The 21321-nt window shown below is 39.7% G+C and overlaps 1 protein-coding gene across 1 annotated transcript in view; it reads left to right on the forward strand.

The window, feature by feature from the left end:
- The window catches only part of LOC128417409 (cytochrome P450 7B1), a 98854-nt gene that overhangs the window by 72724 nt on the left and 4809 nt on the right, over positions 1 to 21321 (forward strand). The window contains exons 2-5 of the mRNA XM_053396032.1: positions 2559 to 2695; positions 12261 to 12857; positions 13323 to 13529; positions 21039 to 21217. Coding sequence (XP_053252007.1) covers positions 2559 to 2695; positions 12261 to 12857; positions 13323 to 13529; positions 21039 to 21217 — 1120 coding nt within the window. The remainder of the gene's footprint in view (positions 1 to 2558; positions 2696 to 12260; positions 12858 to 13322; positions 13530 to 21038; positions 21218 to 21321) is intronic.

The following is a 21321-nucleotide window of genomic DNA, read 5'->3' on the forward strand; positions in this document are numbered from 1 at the left end:
TAAGTATGGACCTCCGGAACGAATTAAGTACTTAACCTGAGGTACCACTGTACTAGAAATAAGAGAGGGATATCAGCATGCACAAGAGAACCCCAAAGATTTTAGAGGAGGAAACTATTGAAGAAAAGAAGGCCCATGAGAACCTAGTCTGGACAATGGCCACAGAGTGCTGTGTGTCTGTGGTGGTAGTGGGATACTGAAACAGGGAAGGGAAGTGGGGGAGAATGGAGTGTCCTGGGAGAGGGTATGACTTACTGGTTGTGAGCACTGAAAGTGAGTCCACTACCATATTTTGTTTCAGGCCCCCCTTGTTTTACAGTATTAAGCTTATCTCTGCTGAGCTAAACTTGTCTGAAGCAAACGATGACCCTCACGTCTTTGCAATGGCAAGATGTCTCCCCGATGTGATCTTCCAGACTTGGAGCATTAAGTTAATTTCCTCCTGGATTTCTGAGCTGTGTCTTTTCTACCCGGTGGAAAGCCCGTGAAGAATACAGCTTTTGACCGGATGACAGAGCAGGGAGGTTGAAACGAGGTGCATTAAATTAGAATATGACAAACCGCCAATCTAAATGGATTTGTCACGATGTTACTTGAGCAATGTATTGTCCGAAAGCGAATGTTGGCCACTGGCGCTCCCCCAAAAGGAATAACAGGTATACCATCTGAATAGGTTAGTAGCTGTGAGACACTAATTGTAGGTCGGATGTGGGCTGCCATAACGCGGCAGAGATGATTCCATCTATTCTCTGCTTTTTCTCTCGATTTTGTCATTTCACGGAGAATTAACCATTAGCAAGTTTTCTGTGTCCAGGGCAATATTTGTGCCAAATCAACAGACAGTAACTGCTAGAGATTTTCTAGTATACTAGCTCTATAAACTCAGAGTGTCAAAAACAACAAAACAGCTTGTTTTTCCCCTGCATCTGCTAGTCAACAGTCAGCTTTAAAACACAGCCACCCAAATGAAAAATATTCTGAGGTACTCCCTAAATGTTTGGTGAGCCAAACCTGGCAGTTAGTTTACCAGTTCTTGTGTTCTCCCTCCACACCCCTTTGAAACCTTATTCTTAATATTTAGTCTTCATCTGTAATGGACAAGACCTAGATCTGTGTAACAGAATTTGCTCACTTTTATCTCAATAGCTGTGTCTCTTCTATTCTCCCGTTCCATCTTCCCCATCTCTCAAGACTATATATTGTGACCTTATTGGGGCAGAGCTGTTCTCTGTTTCATTGTCAAAATCCAGTACACTGACAGTTACATATTAATGAAATATTTAGGGCAGCAATGTTTAAATCAATAGCTTGATTTGAGCTATCAATTCATTTAGCCATTTTGCTCAACTAGAAAGCTGCCCCAAATTAATTGGGTAACAAATTTTGCTTAAATTCTATTTTTACTACAAGTACTGACTGAAACTCTAATTGTGAAATGCCATCTTAAAAGAGAATTGTGTGAACAAGAAATAATGCATCTTCTATGATTATTTGTATCACCCACAAAGTACATTTTCCTTAGAACTATTGTGTTTCTCATATGCAAATTTATGCAGAATTAATCTATTAAATCATTTTTGTTTTAGTTAATTGATTACCAAAGTTTTTAAAATAGAAATAATATTGGGTTTCATCTTTCACCTATATTGTTCAATCACAAGGGTTTTTTAAACTAAATAATAACAATAGTAAGTAAAAAGTTTCTTTTTTCTTTTAAAAAAATCTGCCATTTTATGAGAGGCTATGATAGGGTTAATCCAGCCACATAAATTTTCATGCCATGTATGGTACTAGTGATGCTTGTGATCCCTAATCTTTGATTAGATTCAAGCTAGTAAATATCTTGCGATTAATCAAATTGAGTTGCTCTGTATGTAGTGTAAGTCACTTTTCCAGATGGGACTATGGTATCAGAGGCTTTTTAATACATTATATATATGTTTTAATCCTTTCTATAAAAGACTTGGCATCTTTGAAAAAAATCAGGTTCAGGAAGCTAAGCAGGGCTACTCAGGAGACAAATGTTGCTTGCGTTGTGAACTTGTTAATGACTCGGGATTGTTAGCTATTGTGTTATTTAGCTATTACATTTCTATTTTAATTGTATTCAAGCTGGATATTTGTTTTAATCCCATTGAAATTTATATGTTCAGATATTTAAAAAATCTAACATGTATGGTTTGTACGTCTATGCAGATAGATTTTTAAAAGGAGCTGTGGGATAACTGCAGTTATATTCCCCCTCTTGACTTGGTCCCCTAGAGAATCAAGCTCTCTCTTCTTCCAGTGTTTACACTGAAGATAATCGACCCAATCCATGGATTTATGGCACTCTTAGAAGCTTTGATGTATATGCAACAACCACAATCACATGGGAATTCCTCTGTGGGGCTGCCCCATACATGCTTCTTCCTTGCATAGGACTTCTCCTATGCAGACCTGGAAACACAAAGAGCTTTGGACTAGATCCTCCACACCCAACTCAGAAAATTATGAAATGTTCATCTCCTTAGGCAAATGAATTAACGATGCTTTCTATGTATTTATTTATTTTACAGGAGACCAGGAGAGGCGCCCTTAATAAATGGTTGGATTCCTTTCCTGGGAGAAGCCCTGAATTTTAGAAACGACCCTACCAAGTTTTTGTTATCTTTGCAACAGAAATACGGAGATGTTGTTACCGTCTACCTTGCTGGTGAGAAACACATTTAGTTCTTTAAGAGTGTGTGAAGATATGCTTAAGTACGTGAGAAACTTGGGAGTAATCGCCTCACTGAGATTCCAGTCTCCTCAGTGCAGAGTACAGTGATACCTCGGGTTAAGTACTTAATTCGTTCTGGAGGTCCGTTCTTAACCTGAAGCACCACTTTAGCTAATGGGGCCTCCCGCTGCTGCCGCACCACCGCGGCACAATTTCAGTTCTCATCCTGAAGCAAGATTCTTAACCCAAGGTACTATTTCTGGGTTAGCAGAGTATGTAACCTGAAGCGTATGTAACCTGAATCGTATGTAACTCGAGGTACCACTGTATCTTTCCTCAATGCTCTTTCAAGAGGCTGGTGAAGATGTACTTCTTCCACTAGGCCAGGGGTGTCCAAACTTTTTTCAAAGAGGGCCAGATTTGATGAAGTGAACATGCGTGAGGGCCGACTGAAGTTGTTGATTGAAGTTGTTGGGATTTTTCTCCAAAGTTGCTGAGCTTTTAACCCAATAAATAAACTGAACTGCCACAGGGGCTAGATTAAACCAAATGGTGGGCCAGATTAGGCCCCCGGGCCAGAATTTGGACATGCCTGCACTAGGCCTTTGAAGATTGAGGAGGTATGATTTGCTGAGGTCAGTTTGAATAGAGCCCATGGCTGCTTTATGCTATTTGCCATTAGTTACCTTTACACTGAGTCTATTTTGTATTGTACTCTTTAACGAATAGCAGTGCAGAGCACAATAGCAAAACTAACTTTATAGTTAGGTATTTGCATGTATACACCACATATGCATAACATGTATAGATACACAATATATTTTGTATACTTGGTCTACCAAACATGAATTATCTGTATTTTCTTTACATTCCGCTCTCTGCTAAAGTGATAAATTACATCATCTACAGCAGAAAATGCTAGGTCATATTTAGACAATGGCTTTTTTTTAAAAAAAAAAAAAGCAAAATGTCTTTCTGTCTAATTTTTTACAGTGGAGTTGACAGTAGCACAGAAAAGTGATTGACACATTAATTCATTGTTTCATTAGAATGAGAACAGCGAAACTACTTCTCCAATGACCCATAGCTCTGAACACACATCTTCATAAATGCCGGATAACAGGAGCTGCTCCTATCTCTGTAATCTTTACTTTGTACACAATTCTGTAGTTACATACCATCATGCATCAAAGTTAAACAGGTTTTACTGTCTAAGCGAGGGTGCACCTAGGTTTGCAAACTGGGACTTTGCTTTTTTTATTATTTCTAAAGATCAGAGCTGCAATCCAAAAAAAACCTGCTTAAATTTACTGACAACGATGGAATTTAAGCATCCTAACATTGCACAGGGTTGCAGCTGAAGTGCTTATTACACAGGGAACACAGAACTCTATATACAACATGCATCATAAAATAAGCAGTCTACTAATCCAGTGCTTTGATTTGGTGGGCACAAAATGATGGTAGTGGGGAATTTAGTGATTTAGAGGAAGCAGACTTTGTGGATAGAAGGGGGAGGCAGCAATGGTCCCTTGGGTGCTCCACATCTGTTCTCCTGTGGAGAGACTGTGAGGAGGAAAAGGGGGCAGATAATGTTGTGGGCAAAAGCAATGAAGAAATCTGCAAAATATAAGCCGAAGTTCAGCTTGTCAGACTTTCATCAGGCTGCTAAATAAACACTCCAGCAAGGTATCTAATGTAAGAATTGACATCCGGACAAAACAAAAACATTTTTTACTTCTGAACATATTTTTAATAAACTATTTTAAATTAATTTTAATTGAAAATGATGAAATGTTGGTCAGTAAATTTGTTTTAGAAACTCAATTCCACCTCCCCAAATCCCCAAGCGTAGCATTTCCTTTTTAATATAGGCAAGTGAGAGAAAGAAATGATGTAAACACACGATAGGTGTGACAGCATCCTCCTCCTTTTTTTGTATAGTTACAATTTCAAACATAATTATTTAATATCTCATTGTTAAGCCAAGTCACTTTTTAAAGTGTTGCATTATGATGCCATGAGATAGTGAGCAGAATAGACTGAGTTATAGATAGTATTGTTTCTCAGGAACATCAGAGTTTTTATTACTTTGTGACACTTCCTGGTTTTTGTTAATACTGAATATCTCCAGCCCATAAAGGAGAAAGAGAAGCAAATCTACTGCTGTAATAAGCACTGTGCATCATGACCCCCAATACCAATATACGCAGCATCTCGTGATGTCTTTTTGTATTGGCAAAATTGACATATACCGAACGATCCAATAATCTACAGCAGTACTGATGTGTATGCTCTATCATTACTTTCTCTGCTTGGTGTGTAGCTAAAGGTCCTGTCAAAAAATTCTGCCAATATATATTGTTCTAATTATTGGTTCCCGGAGTAGTTCATTTGGAAAATGTGGAACGATGCTTGGAGTTTCTGGCGTTGCCCTGGACTGGTAACATGATTTCACTGATTGTACTTTCCCGTGTGATGAGCAAATGATTGTCATCCCGAAAAGTCTCAAGGGACATGGATGTCATCTTAATAAAGAAATTAAAAAGCACATCTTTCCACAAGAAACAATGTAAATTCCTGACCTGTCGCAGAAAATAGTTCTCTAATTGGTTTTGTGTGGTGGTGCAGCAGAATCATTTTCCCCAAACGTCATTCCAACGAATCGCTACTGTACATCATTGTCAGCAGTTCAGCAAAATCTTCCTAATAAGACCACTATTACATAAATGTGATCATCTTCCCTATCTCCCCTCCAAAAAAACCCTGTCATTTCTATACCATGGTACTTAAAGACTCAACCTGTACTTCTTGATCCTCCAGGTACATGACAGCGCTGCAAATCTTAAAAGTTTGCTCTGTTTGTCATAAAGCCATGTCTGCCTCTGTCGAAATGCTGCAAAGAACCTCAAAGGGGAAGACACGTTAATCTGTCATAAGAAAAGCAACCAAGAGCCCCATAGGTGCCAAATCCCTGGGGCCCTAGGTGCCCAAGCACCCACAAAATTCCCCTTGAAGGGGCCAGGCACCCACAAATTTTGGTGCCAGGGCCATGCATGCTGCATGACACCCACAGCACTGGACACCCACAGTCACAGGGCCAAGCTGGCATTCCTGAAGAGTCCTGTGGTTTGTTAAAAGAGTAACAAATATATGTTGGCACAAGCATTCATGAACTGGAGCCTCTTTTCTCATGTGCAGTATTTGTGATGAACCTATTGCATATTTTGCATAAATCAAACCTTTCATTACAGCCCCCTTGACAAAAGTGTGCTTTGTCCACTGATATTTTTAAAACACCTTTGCTGTTGTATCTGCCTGAAGCAGGGTTGGCCCAGTCATGAGGGATGTGTGTGTGAGTGCCTCAGGTGGCAGGATCCACAGGGTCAGCAGCTCCCAACATAGAAATTTATTCTCTGCTTGTTCCTGATGTAGATCTTCACCCAACCCTTGTTTGCTGGGGGGATGCCATTTTGAGGAGGATGCCATTTTGTAGTTCATCCTCTGAGTGTTTGTCCTTTTTCCCTTGAAGTGTAACTCTTTCTGCAACCATAGAGACTTTACTTCCAAGTTTAGCTTGCTTTGTGCCAGGGAACAGGTCCTATCAAGTGCTTCAGGAATAGGCCAGCTTGAATTTGAACACACTGGCATAATTTCCTTGTGGATCAGTCTATTTAAAACAGTAGTTGCTAAAACATTTAAAACAGTAAAACCCCCATCAGTGTATATAATATTACTTGATCATGCTGTAGCCCATGCCAAACATTCCATTATATTTAGACTCTGTTGGGAAAGATTGAGGGCACAAGGAGAAGAGGACAACAGAGGACAAGATGGTTGGGCAGTGTTCTCGAAGCTACTAACATGAGTCTGACCAAACTGCGGGAGGCAGTGGAAGACAGGAGTTCCTGGCGTGCTCTGGTCCATGGGATCATGAAGAGTCGGACACGACTAAACAACAACATCTATCATCTATATCTATCTTTCTATCTATATCTATCTATCATCTATCTATCTATCTATCATCTATCAATCTATCATCTATCAGTCTATCTAGTTACAGGTAGGAAGCCGTGTTGGTCTGCCGTAGTCGAAACAAATTAAAAAAATTCCTTCCAGTAGCACCTTAGAGACCAACTAAGTTTGTTATTGGTATGAGCTTTCGTGTGCATGTGCACTTCTTCAGATACACTGAAGTCACCAGACCCTTATATATAGTGAGAGGGTGGGGAAGGGTATTACTCAGAAGGGTGGTGGGAATGGGTGATTGGCTGATAGATGTGGTAAACCTGTTGACAACTGTTAACGACTGCAATTGGTCTTACAGGAAAAAGCAATGGTTAAGATGGCTAAAAATAGCTTTATCATGTATAATGAGATAAGAATCCAATGTCTCTATTCAGACCAGGTCTCTCCATGGTTTTAAGTTTGGTAAAGGTAAAGGGACCCCTGACCATTAGGTCCAGTCGTGACCGACTCTGGGGCTGCGGCGCTCATCTTGCTTTATTGGCTGAGGGAGCCAGCGTACAGCTTCCGAGTCATGTGGCCAGCATGACTAAGCCACTTCTGGCGAACTAGAACAGCACACGGAAATGCCGTTTACCTTCCCGCAGGAGCAGTACCTATTTATCTACTTGGACTTTGATGTGCTTTCGAACTGCTAGGTTGGCAGGAGCAGGGACCGCGCAACAGGAGCTCACCCCGTCACGGGGATTCGAACCGCCAACCTTCTGATCGGCAAGTCCTATGCTCTGTGGTTTAACCCACAGCGCCACCTGCATCCCTTAAGTTTGGTAATAAGTTGCAATTCAGCAACTTCTCTTTCCAGTCTATTTCTGAAATTCTTTTGTAATAAGACAGCTACTTTGAGATTTTGTATAGAATGTCCTGGGAGACTGAAGTATTCTCCTACTGGTTTCTCTGTCTTGTGATTCCTGATGTGAGTTTTATGTCCACTTATCCTTTGGCGTAAGGTTTGGCCTGTTTGTCCAATATAGAAAGCTGAAGGGCACTGTTGGCATTTGATGGCATACACAATGTTAGAAGATGAGCAATTAAATAGTCCTGAGATTGTATGTTTGGTGTTGTTGGGGCCAGTAATGGTGTTGTCCAGGTATATGTGGCAGCAAAGTTGGCATCTGGGTTTATTGCAGGCTCTGGTACCACTATCTATCTATCATCTATATAGCTACAGCTATATGCTATATGCAGTGTTGCTGCACGACTTCCAAAATGACAGGATTCTCCAGTGACTTCGTTCTTCCTATCTTGCACGCTATGCTTTTTTGCTACAAAGCTACAATACAAACTAGCGGTTGTGAAGTCTTTGTAATAGAAACTGTAGCAGAAGTCGGAGGTTTGGGAGCAAATGAGCAGCATCAATAAACAGAAACAAAAACACACACCACAAAACCCCTTAAGAACCATTTATTCTCCAGGATTAGAAGTGGCTTTTCTTTCTTTCTTTTCTTTCTTCTTTTCATGCAATTAAATAGAAGAGCTGACTCTGCTTATTAGGCAGTAAGGAGTTTCTACATGGCTGTCCCATACAGACATGTCTCTTCATATTCCACTGGGGAGAAGAGATTTTAGCATCAGCAGACATTGCCAGACTCGTAAGGGGAACTTCATTAAACTGTCACTGTGGACCTAGTATAAATGGATCTAATACAGAAAGCAGGCTGCTTTTAGGAAGACTTGTGCTCTGATCCCTTGAGCTCCTTGGCAGATGTGGGAACCTGCTCCCACAACCAGTCAGATGGGTACTCTGGCTTGTGAGCTCGCGGTGATGGATTTCGGAGTTTTAAAGCACAAAACAGAGCTCCTCTGAGGTATTTGTGGCTGAGACTGGACTGGCCAAGTGTCAGGATGAGCTTGAAAGGAATAGGCTTATTTTCAAGTAAATGTAGAAAGAGAATCTATCTTCATCTATGTATGTTTACTGGTGGGAAGTGGAACAAAGTCTTTGCAGCCAACAGAAATAAGCACAGCTAAGTTATGTTTGTGTGAGCTTTTTATTTCTTGGGCTCATTTTTATGTTACTTCTTTTTATGTGAATCACCCTGAGCTATGGAAAATGCATGTATAACTGTATTAAAATGCTTTAAAAATTGTTAAAATTAATTAAATTATTTTTCATTAAATTATTTGGGGTGGAATAAATACAGTATCTAGTGTTTGCTGTGACAGGTTTTTATATGTAAATAAAAGCAATAATGAGATTATTGTGATGCCCACTCAATTCTGTAATGCAAAGCAGAATGGTCAGGTTGATATAAAGGACTGTTTTAAACAGGCTGATTTGCCTAGTCCAGAATGGTTTGGCTTCAATCCTGAGAGCCAGGCAGGACTCACAGAGTTCAGTGGGCATTATTATTCACATGCTCAGTCCAGCAGGCCTTGCGCCTAACATGTCTTGTGCTTTCAAATTTAGGGCTGGGGTAACGTGAAGTTTGCTTCTTTGCGGCAGGTAGTGTCAAAACAAATACAATTATAAACCATATGGGTATAATTCTGATCAAAGCCTTTAAATGAATTGAAATGAATTGACCATGCAGAAATATCCTGGACATATTTACACAGGAGTATGTAGGATTGTAGCCTTACCCTTTTCATGTAATTGGTTTATAATGAAGGATTTGATCTGTGGAACTTTGTGCAGAGAGATTGTCCCCAAATGCTATGCTTGTGGGTTGTATTCTCTTTCCCCCCATTCTTCCTTTAAAGTAATGATTGGGAAAGGGTTTTTAGTGGGTGCTTTGTTATTGTAAATTAACTAAATTTGATTCAGCATGCAATTACTTTTCCATATTAAATTTATAAGCAAAGTGCATTTTTCAATTTATTTCTTTCATTTCAGTCACTGTGTTGACTTCAGCAGTGTCTTTGCAAAATTGGGGGTTCACTTTTTGGCATGTGATAACCAAAAACGCAGCAGAGTAATTGAGGTGTTGATGTCCTGACACTTTATTTGTCAGGATTGTATTGCATGCTTTTGAATGTACTTGCAATGAACAAGTGTTTATAAAGATACTGTAAGCTCTGTCCTAAACAAATTTACTTGGAAATTGTTTCAGATATTTCCTAGGGGAGTGCAGTTTAGGGGCTCATATTAGTAACATATAGGACCTTATTCCAAGCAAGTGCATTCAAAACAGGGGTGATACTAGAATAGTCGCCCATCCTGGAAAGATTATTCACTTGAAATTATGTTGATATTTAAATATATAAGAATTGGGAATTGTTTTGCAAAATGTTGGAGTGAAGATCACAAAAAAGCAGCTCATTTTTTTTTCATCTGAAAATAGCAGATGGTGGACAGATGGTTTAAATTAATATTAATTAATTTTTAAAGAAATCTTAAATTGTTTACCCTGAATGCTCAAAGTTGGGAAGCTAGCTGACATCTTCAGGTTAATAGCATTCAAAATCAGCTTGTTAAATACCAGAGCAGAATGTAGTATTTTCAGTCTCTCGGTCACAACTTTAATGCCTATAATAAAAAGCGACTCCAGGATGAATTCATTGTAAAAGATTGGGTTGGAGCCAGGAAAAAAAATAATGCTCAAGTCTCTCAAGAGTTTTGGGCAAAACTCTGAAGATGTTTCTTCTTTATTTTTTTCTGAATACAAACTGTTCAGAGTATTTATTTATTTTTATTGTTCAGATGCAGTGAGATGGCATTTGAAAGGTTGCTTGTATCAGTTTGAGTCATTTTACACAACAGAATTAGTGGGCAGGATCCCAGGGTTGCATAGAAGAGGGGTAGGGAATAGTCTGAATACCTTGCACTTCAGGAGGAAAAGGGATAAATTGTAGAATACAGGGGTTCTCTTTTTGCACCTCTCATTCTATGTCTGGAAACTGTAATGGTGTCCCAATATCCTGTGCTAAATCTTCCACCAACCCCAACCAGAACCTTTATTGTTGTTGTTATTTTAGAACCTTTAGTATTTTAAAGTAGAAATAATTACACTGTTCAGAGAAAATCAGGAGGAAAACAAGGTATGGAGGGGGAGGCAATAAACTGTGTTGCTGGGGACTACCTGCTTGAAGGCACACAGTACTTGCTGAGGGCTATTTATTTGGAAATAAGAATTTAGCACTTACTTACTGGCAGAACAGTCTAAACCTCTTTTATGCCATGTAGCACTCTCTCTGGGTATATTTTGGCAAATTACCTTTCTATTTGAGGTTTTGTAAATAAATAAAAAAAGCTAAACAACTTTTTTGTCCTGATTTTCACTTTTTGAAATATTCCAAACCTAATGGACACCACCACAAAGATGAGGTAGACAGATGACCTGTATGTTCAGCAGTAGCATTTAGAGCATCTCTCTTTGAACTTTGAAATCATTTTAAAAATAAAGGCTTCAGGGGCTTAGATTGTTGAATGCTTGTTTTCATTTGTGATTTGTTTGGGTTTTTTTTAATTCCCCATATGTGGAAAGCTATTGTGTCCACAGAACAAGTCTATCTTTCTATGGTCAGGCATGCAATTTCCACTTTCTCAGTCTGAAGGTATTAAGTGACTTCAAGTGTGTGTCTATGAGTAGAATCAATAAAGAATCAACAGCTACAATGATCATAAGATTCCTAGAATCTTGTGCCTGGTTGATTATAATTTAGGCTCTAATCTCATGCAATCCATTGAACATCCTCCTGAATACATAGAACTTCCCTCCAGGTGTGGTTGGACTAGAATTCCCTTATGGGATTATTCCTTGACCAACGGCCATGTTGTCTGGGTTGATGGAAGTCCAGGTTCCCCATCTTTGCTCGAACCAACCTTACTAGGTAATAAAGTTTATTGGTGTAAATAGGGTTTAGGATTGGCATGTCTAGTCAATAAATCGTAGATGTGTTTGAATTCACCATACAGGTTATATTGTTTAATAAAAATAAAGTATTGTATAAAAAGAACCTGGAACAACCATTCATAGCTTGTCAGAATGCGCAACATGCAAGTAATGAAGTCATGTTTTGAGGCCTATAGCTGACATGTGAAAACAGAACTTTGGAAGATTTTCTAAAAGTACATGTGACTGAGTACAACCATTATAATAATGCTTTCCTTAATACTAGTATGACTATTATTTGTGCATAGACTTTTCACTGTCATGAGTGGTTAGCTTACCATATCATCCAGGCTAATTAGCTAAATGGCAAGATTTACCACGGCAATATGGTGAATTTTTATTTATTTATTTATTTTTTACAGCTGAGGAATACTTAAATGCTTAATATGCATTTGTTTTCAGGAACAGTTTATAGTTTGTCGCATTAGTTTGTTGATTAGGCATCCATTTGTATATTCTGTTTTATCTATTAGTGGATGTAAGCCTCTGTATTAATTCCTGTATTTTATTTGAATGCACTGTATCTGTGGCGCATATCTTGCAAATGATCTCACTTCTCACACGTGGAAGATAGTGATTATTCCACCACTGCCACATAGGCAAATCCTCAAACAAGAATTGTTGCCTTAAACTGTCACACTGAGTTTAACCATTCTCTCTCTCTCTCTCTCTCTCTCTCTCTCTCTCTCTCTCTCATTCAGGCAAATATATTACATTCATAATGAACCCCCTGCAGTTTGTTTATGTGACCAAAACCGGAAAATATCTCCAATTTAAAGAACTTGCTGATCAGATATCGACCAAGGCATTTGACCATCCAACCACCCTCAAGCATAATCTCCCAGACATGCATGAGAATGTGCACAAGGCTTATCAGTATCTTCTGGGCAGGCCATTGGACGTGCTGTCTGACAGCATGATGGGAAACCTCCAGGGTCTATTTGAGAAGATGTGCTCACAAGCAACAGACTGGGAAATGGGGAACATGAACAAGTTCTGCTTCTCCTTAATGTTCGAAGCCAGCTTTTTAACACTGTACGGAAAGGATCCCAGTGCAGTTGACTACAGCATCGTGGAAGCAATTGGAGACAAGTTTAATAAGTTTGATGCCAGCTTTTCCTATTTAGCTGCCAATGTACCCATTGAATTATTAGGCGCGACCAAGCGTATCCGGAAAGAACTTATCAGTATGTTTTTACCTGAAAACATGTCAAGATGGTTGGGGGCTTCAGAAGTGGTCCAATTCAGAAAAGATTTATTTGATATGTATGAAGTACTCAGCGATCGCAACAAAGCAGGTAGCAAACTTTTTAATGATTGCTTGTCTAGAATCAGATAATTTACTAGAGACCTTTGAAATAAAATGGCAAAATGGCGACCTTGAACATTTTTAATGTTTTTTCTAATTGGCTAATGATAAAATGTTTTACTCTTAAACAACCCTGTATGATAATTGATTCTCTCTCTGTCTTTCTTTCTCTCTCTCTTTTTGGCTGAGGTGGTAAAACAAGATACTTAATGGTGATAATGAGAGAGATTATAACTCAGCTGCATTTCCTCCCTTTATTTCGCCCCCACCCTGAAATTACATTTCAAACTATTCTCATTAAGCAGAAAATTAGACTTCAGAAGCCTATTGGTCCTCATTAGCATTCACTGATCCTTGGCTGGGTCTGTGTCCTAACATCTTTTAATTAGCACACTGCAAATCTAATCAGTGTAATAAACGCTATTAATCTTCCTTTTCACTTATTTTCTCCCAGCACATCATTTTGCCTTCATGTGGGCCTCTGTAGGAAACACGATTCCAGCTACATTCTGGGCCATGTATTATCTTCTGCGGCACCCAGAAGCTCTTGCAGTGGTGCGTGACGAAATTGACCATTTGCTGCAGTCAACAGGTCAAGAAAGGAAGCCTGGAAACCGCATCCACCTCACCAGAGAACAATTGGACAACCTGGTCTACCTAGGTAATTTATTTTATCCCTCCTGAAGAAAAGTAGGTATTTCCCTGTAAACTCCGTTTATCACTCATTCTATTTAGCGAGAAGGTGGAGAACACAGCTGCTTAATTGACATAATAACAACCATTTACATCAATTATGAATTATGTAGTTTATAGCTGGAGATACACTTGCTGCATGTAAACATAAAAATCCCAGGTAATTAACTAGGCAAGGTATGGAAAAGGCTGAATCAAAGCTTTGCAGTTATTTACCAAAAGTTTATGCACATGAAGTTTGATTCTAAACATCTGCTGAAGTGGTAATGCATTTCAGAGACATCAGTGCTATACTGGGAAGACAAATTGAAAAGAAGTATTTGGAACTATCAATTTAGCCCAAAAATATAATTACATTTTACGATGATAGCTTTTAAGGCATAAAAGAAAGTGTGTTTTCTAATTGAGCCACAGACTGACAGCCCGCAAGCTTAGCAGAAAGAGAAGGAAATATCTTCAGGACAAAAATTTACAAACATTAGGTGTATGCAGATTGTGAGGTGACTTGACTAGCCTCCCATTTTTTTAAGCATGGTTACTTGGAGAGGAAGGGTTTTTGTTTTGTTTTTTGCTTAGTAGCTTTTCTAGATAGAAATGGATTGTGTACAATCCTCAACTGTCTTTAAGCAATAAATATTTAGCATGAAATGTGATGCAATGGAAATACTATATATATATATATATATATATATATATATATATATATATATATAAATCACACGCTGCACGTGAAAACCCATGTTTAGGATGCACAAAACTAGGTCAGGAGGTCTGTTTAGGGAAGTTTTTAATGTGTGACATTTTAATGCATCTTTAATATGTTAGAAGCCACCCAGAGTGGCTGGGGAAGCCCAGCCAGATGGGCGGGGTACAAATAATAAATAATAATTATTATTAGTAGTAGTAGTAGTAGTAGTAAGGAGGGGTTTTTTTTTTGTCAGGTCACTTTTCAATGACTAATTCCTGTCACCTCTTGCAGGGGCGGAGGAAGGGGTGTGCGGTGGGTGTGGTCCACCCCGGTTGTCACCACTGAGGAGGGTGACAAAATGTCGGGCGGCACTCACAGCGGGGCCTGCAGTGTGCCCAAGCCACGCGTCTCTCCTGGGCACTTGGGTGCACACAGGCTCCACACTGCCCAAACGATCTGCCCGCTGCCTCCCCCCCAGCTGTAGGACGGCTGAGTGGGAGGAGGCAGGCAGACTCCGGAGGCCCCACTGTGCGCCCCTCCCTCATCCTGCCCCTATGGGCAGCTCGGCCTGCCCCTGGGTGCGCTGCCCCAGGCGCCTGAGTGGCTTCCTCCACCTCTGACCTCTTGCATTCTGAAGTAGTGCAGTCCCGTTCCAAGTATTTGAATTGGTTCAAAGAACCAGTTGCAGGTAAGTAGCGAAGGAATGTAGCCTCAATTCAAGTACTCAGGTATATCTCTAGAAACAACCTTCCTGGTCATCTCAGTACAGCTCAGCAACTCTGATGCTCAAGACAGTTATGCCTAGGTACTTGTAAATATGCTTGGTGTTGTAGCCATGGATCATGGGTGCTTTGCTGACTCCACAACTCAGTGCCGCCTCTGGACTGAGACATCTTAGCAACAAGTTTACATCACTCTCACTCATTCTATGCTATTCTTTATGTACTGAAGAATGAGCTCATTCTCTCTATTTTTAGGAGTTAATCAGTTTATTTATTTATTTGAGTAAGCCTGTTATATATATACTAAACAGGCTAACACTAATAAATAAATAGTTTCTGCTTTCTATTACAATGCAAATAAGATTGGATTTAATGGCTCTAATATAATATTTTATGCACTTGATGAGAAGTGCTGTTCAAAACATGCCCTCAAGGAATGATTTTCCCACAGTGTATTGGCCCTGAAATAAATAAACAAACACTTCTTCTTTGCTTCTGGTAAAGATGGGGAATGCTATCCCAGCTATTACTGAAGTATTTGACTAGCTAAAGATAAAATATACTTTATATGGGGGCTTACATAAAATTATTTTGAGCGAGTTCATAGGATTATAAGAAATCTGCCAATGAAGGCTAAATCCAGAGTGTAATCAGCCTATATTTGTAAAAGGAGATGAGTGAAAAATGTGAGAGGAAGCAATGAGACTGGACAGTGATACATTCTTCATGGGGCAAGTGATCTAATACTCTTACTCATCAGGACTAATATACCCTCTCTATATTCGAAGACCTTTGGCATCAAATAAAGCATAACTGTTGGGACATGCAAATAGCTGTGTAAGGGTATGTGTCTTAAGATGAGTGCAATTGTATAACACCAAACTTGCTTCTCTACCTTAATGAGTGATAGTCCTCTGTGCTCCACAGTATAGCTACAGTCAGGAGCAAGGTTACTGACCATACAAATAGAGTCAGGTTTGCTTTGTTTGCAGAAGAACTTGTAGAGACCTCAGGTATTGCTGCCTAAATCAGTGTTGCCATTTTTCAAGACCCTCAATGCACAAATTCTTAATAATTTATTTATTTATTATATTTTTCACTTCCCCTTTACCAGATGTTCTCAGGGCAGGTCACAACAATTACATATACATAATGACATAAAACAGCTACAACCATAAAACAAGAAAAGTGTAAAAACCATTAAAAGCAGCTTAAAGCAATTCCATATAGAATCCCATATAAAACATGTCTGTTTCAAACTTTTTTATGGTTTAAATTTTATAGTTTTATGTTTTAATTACTGTAAACCACTTTGATTTTTTTTTTTAAGGACACAGCGGTATCCAAATATTTTTTTATAAATAAACAATAAAACAGATGATCATTTGTCATTGTTTTTCACAATTCATATACCACTTAATTACGACCATCTCTTAAGTGGTGTACAAGTAACCATTTATAAAAACAGTTAGAAACACCGTACAACTCTTCATTCAAAGCTTTTCCTCTATCAGAACAATCCTCCTTACATACATGTTCCTGTCTGTATATATAAAAAATCCAAACAGCATTTTTGCCCTTTGTTTTTGGTTTTCCATGCTGTGATTCCTTCATCTCCATTCTGTCCCTCTAGACATAACAGTCTATGACTAAAAAGATGGTGAATCCATGCTCACCACTGAGCTGTGGGGAGCACTGTGTGTCAACTACCAAATCACCACATGGGTGATGTAGAAAGCTAGTAAAAAACAAAACAAAAAAGCAGTTTTCTGTTGATTATTTACTCCCAAGTGTTTCTAAATTGCTTGAGAGCCACTACAGAATTACCGTATTTTTTGCTCTATAAGACTCACTTTTTCCCTCCTAAAAAGTAAGGGGAAATGTGTGTGCGTCTTATGGAGAGAATGCAGGCTGCACAGCTATCCCAGAAGCCAGAACAGCAAGATGGATTGCTGCTTTCACTGCGCAGCGATTCCTCTTGCTCTTCTGGCTTCTGAAATTCAGAATATTTTTTTCTTGTTTTCCTCCTCCAATAACTAGGTGCGTCTTGTGCTCTGGTGCGTCTTATAGAGCGAAAAATACGGGTACTTCTTGATACAAATAATATATATTCTTGAAGCAGATCAGGAGAAATCTTCCAGGTGCTGGTAACCTTCTTTCTTAGGAATTGCTGTAGCCAGCTTTATCACAGAATTAAAAGTGTCAGGAAAATATTACTTCACCAGATCCCATTTGCTAGCTTACATTTATTCCCTCAGGGATCTCCATAACTCTCCAGTCAACTTTTTTGGTGGTACATGTTCTTTTGGAAAGAAATCAGAAAATGACTTTTGCATTCCCAGTGACATGTATTATTGGCCACTATGACTTGCTGCAGAGCTTTAATTTAGAAACCGATACACAGAAATGGTCTTTTTTTTTTTTTTACAACTACCACCAAGATTTAAGGAAGCAAAACAGATTAAACAGTTATGCCTCATCACTGCGCATTTAGCTTGGGTCATGTTTTATTTGCATAAATTTTAATTGCTGCATACATTCCTATTGTGAATTATTATTTCCCTGGAGCATTATTGCGTTCCAGGCATTTCGATCAAAAAAAGAGAACTACTTCAATAATGACTTTATTTTCAGCAAGATGTAGAAGAACAAAAACCAGCCGGTATGTCAGGGTGCAAACACTTCCGAAAGACTGAACGGACATGTTATGGGGATACATCTGTATGCTATAATGTACTTAGGGTTTTCCAGTTCTCAGCTACAGAATCACTTATTTCTCTAGACATTATGTAGTCATATCACCCTGGATGAACAAAATACCTATCTAGAATATCTGCATACCCTGACAACTTTTTTTCTTCCATGCCACTCCTGATACGTATAGGGTCCTCCTATTTACCTGCAGAATGCTTAGTATAAAATTAACTATCCATTATGTACTGTAAGGTTTATTATTGTTATTATTAAACAGTTACAGATCTAGATCATGTTTAATTAAAATTAACTTGCTTACAAAAGCCAAATGCACTAATGATTCACAATGACCTTTTATTACCTGCAGTCCCTTGTTTTGGCTGGATGATTGACAGCTTGCTGTTTGGCTACCGTGTTGTATTTCAGCTGACAAGACTTTTCATTTTAACTCAATTTGCCTGCCTATCACAAGCTGGTGGCAGGCCAGGCGCAAGTCGCCCAGCTTTGCCTCAGCAGCTTGCTCTATTTCTCATTAGTACGCATTTATTCAGTGGAAATTGGAAGACAAATGCTTGAAGGCATGTGAACTAAGTATAGCAAATTAGGTTTAAAGACTGAATATTTATAAGTATATTGAAACGGCTTCAACTTTTAAAAAAAGATCCAGGGTGAAATTGAAAGAGTATATAAGAGTGAGCGGAGTTTGGGGGGAGATGCAAGTGGGAAAATTCCAAAAATACTGTGAGGTGCCTGTGGTCTTTCGATGCATAGAAAGTGTCGACTTTCCTGAAAACCCCTTATTGTGATCATTGAAAGTTTCGGCATCTTGTGTGTGTGTGTGTGTGTGTGTGTGTGTGTGTGTGTGTAGGAAGGGGGGGAAACGAGGGTCATGTTCATTTGCTGCTTGGTTATCCCTTGGTATGCTTTAAATTGCCTTGTTTGTTCGGCACTAGCACAGAAACAGATGTTGCTCTACCGTGCTGGATAATTTACTGTACCTCATGGTGCAGAATGGAAGACCTCCCCAGCTACCCAGCTGGTCTGACAGGAGCACTGGCTTGTGGCTACTGAAGTATGACAACAGCAAGTACAGGCTGCAGTTTTATCATCCAGTTGTCATTCTTCTCGATGTGGATTTTGGGCATCCGTACAGAGGCTATCGGGGAAGGGGTTTTATGGGGGGGGGTGAAACGTCGAAACAAACATCCTTTTTGTTTGTTTATTTTAATGGTATAGGCTGCCGCAGAGCCACACAAGCTCCATCCTCCTTTGTTGATCATAATGTGACTCATTACTTTTGTCATCTAAGGATTATCGGCATGATCGCTCAGAGCTAGAGCCAAGCTCGCCTTCCCCCACATAGCTGGTCCTGGAAGGTAAAACAGATTTGTCATTTATGATCTGACCACTAAGCTACACTCTGAGCTCCATTATTGTGATTAGCTCCCGCATCGGATGTGCTTGCCCAATTGTCATTTGCGATACCGCAATGGGCAACACGACTTGCCATACTTCCTGGGAGCATGTCGGCCAATCTGACATGGCTGTGTTGCTCGTGCTACTCAGCATAAACCTATTTTAGCGGCGCACTTTCGCTGTGTTTTGCTCGTTCGCTGCTGCTACGGCTGTTGTTGTCACCGCTGTGCTTTCTTCATTCCCCTCCCACCGGTTTGGATCCATCAGCGCACAATGGCGTTACGTATGTCAGCTACCATTTCCACACTGCCGACTTAAAAGGGTGTTATTTGGCTTCGCATTTCCTCGGCGGGAGGCAGCCGAGGAGTGGAGTCTGGACCTTTTTTCCTTTGTACTGCGTAAAGTTTTTTGTTGCCAGAGTGCTGCCAGTTGAAATCTATCGTGTCAGGTGCCTTGTGGCTATCTGCAGTAGAGGCCGTGTTCTGGAACCAGAGTTCTTTTCTGGCTTCGTCACCAACAAGCCGATTTGACTCTCCCTGATTATAGTAACGAAGGCAGTCCAAAAGAATATGCACAGCCTCACAGTACGTCACATTGAATCACGGCGCTGGCCACACAGAGCTGACCGCAGCCTCATTTCTTTAGACAAATGCACGCTTAAGGAAAAAACTCCTGCGAGAAAGCATCCAAGGCCACTTTATTTGCTATGCGCCCTGCAACAGATTTAATTTTTAGTGAAAGAACGTTTGTTATTATCTTTTTCAGATGTATCCATGCTGGGGATGCTACTCTCTCTAGTAAACTAGCTGTTGGGGTCTACCATCTAAGTGAGGGGGTAGGTCACAGTGCTTCACATACCACTTAGGTTTCTCATATATTCCAAATAAAAAATGAAAGCAACCATCTATTGAATCTTTGGTGAGAGGGAAGCTCTGCTTTGGGGCTTTTCATAGGGTTTTTTTTTTTTTTTTGTAAATACTAATTTTCACACTGATGACTTGAAGGAGTCCTGCCGCCTATTAGGGCGCCCAGCCTCGCTGGTGGAAAGATAGTCAGTTTTGATTATAAAGTCAGAGATGCAGGCCCAGACAGCAGCTACATGCTGGTATGCATGCTATCAGAATGATTTATGCAAATTATGCATATTATTCCCAAAGGAATTCCTCCTCAAACTGCCAGGATAAATTGCCGGAAATTAGCCATAAAATCTGTCGTGCTAGGAGCAAGAGGTGAAGGCCACTGGGAAAGCAAGGACATTTGCCTTCTAGAGCCTTCCAAGTTAAGGTGGGCTTCTGGAAAAAGGTTTGGGATTTGTGTCAAAACGTTGCGCTGTATATGGGCTTCCCCCCATTAACTTGTCAAAGCTCCACACCTAATTTGAATTTGCTCAGCCAGCAGTAGATATTATGAAGGGTTCCTTAATTCCCAATATTCTTGCCTCGCATATGACTGTAGGGTTATTCAAGTAGATGGTTTTGTAATGCATGGCTGTAGTCTTGCATGGTTGTGTGTTTTTTTTTTCAAAAAAAACAAACCAGGCAGAACAGAGCCATTGAAGCTATGCCTGGTATTTGTTCCCAATCCCTGAAATGTATGGAAATGCATAAAAGCATTCATCTCTTTTGATTGTGGCGTTTTCAACATGATGCCCAAATAATGGTTTTTCCACCCAAAACCCACTGCACTGCCTAGAGCCTAACTAAATTCATTGACTCTATCGGGAAAGATTCTATTTAAAAGTTCAGAAGTGCTTAGCTTCTTCTCTAGCCCTCTGGGAAAGTTTATTACCTCTTTTACACACACACACACACACAGCTTTCTTTGCTAGCCTGCTCTAGTAGACCTGTCAAATTTTGGCAGCTGTAGCAGCTTATAACTTCCAATCTCCTTCTATATCTTTAATGCTTTGGGGTTCTTTCTCTCCCCCCGCCCCAAATTCCCCTTTATTTATATTCAGAAAGTGCTATCAACGAGAGTTTCCGATTTTGCTCATCTTCCACAAACATCCGCATCACCAGCGAAGATTTTATTCTCAAGCTTGAAGGGAACCAGGAAGTCAGCTTGAGAAAAGGAGATTTGGTAGCAATTTATCCTCCAATTCTGCACATGGACCCCGAGGTCTACGAAGATCCCAAGGTAAACATTCAGCTGCTATTAGATATACCACTTCAGGCACATTTCAGCAGCCAGGCATTTTGTAATATAGAGAGCTTTAAAAAAGAAGAAGAAAGCGGGGTGGG

The sequence above is a fragment of the Podarcis raffonei genome, chromosome 7 (genome assembly GCF_027172205.1).
Source record: "Podarcis raffonei isolate rPodRaf1 chromosome 7, rPodRaf1.pri, whole genome shotgun sequence".
Taxonomy (NCBI): Eukaryota; Metazoa; Chordata; class Lepidosauria; order Squamata; family Lacertidae; genus Podarcis; species Podarcis raffonei.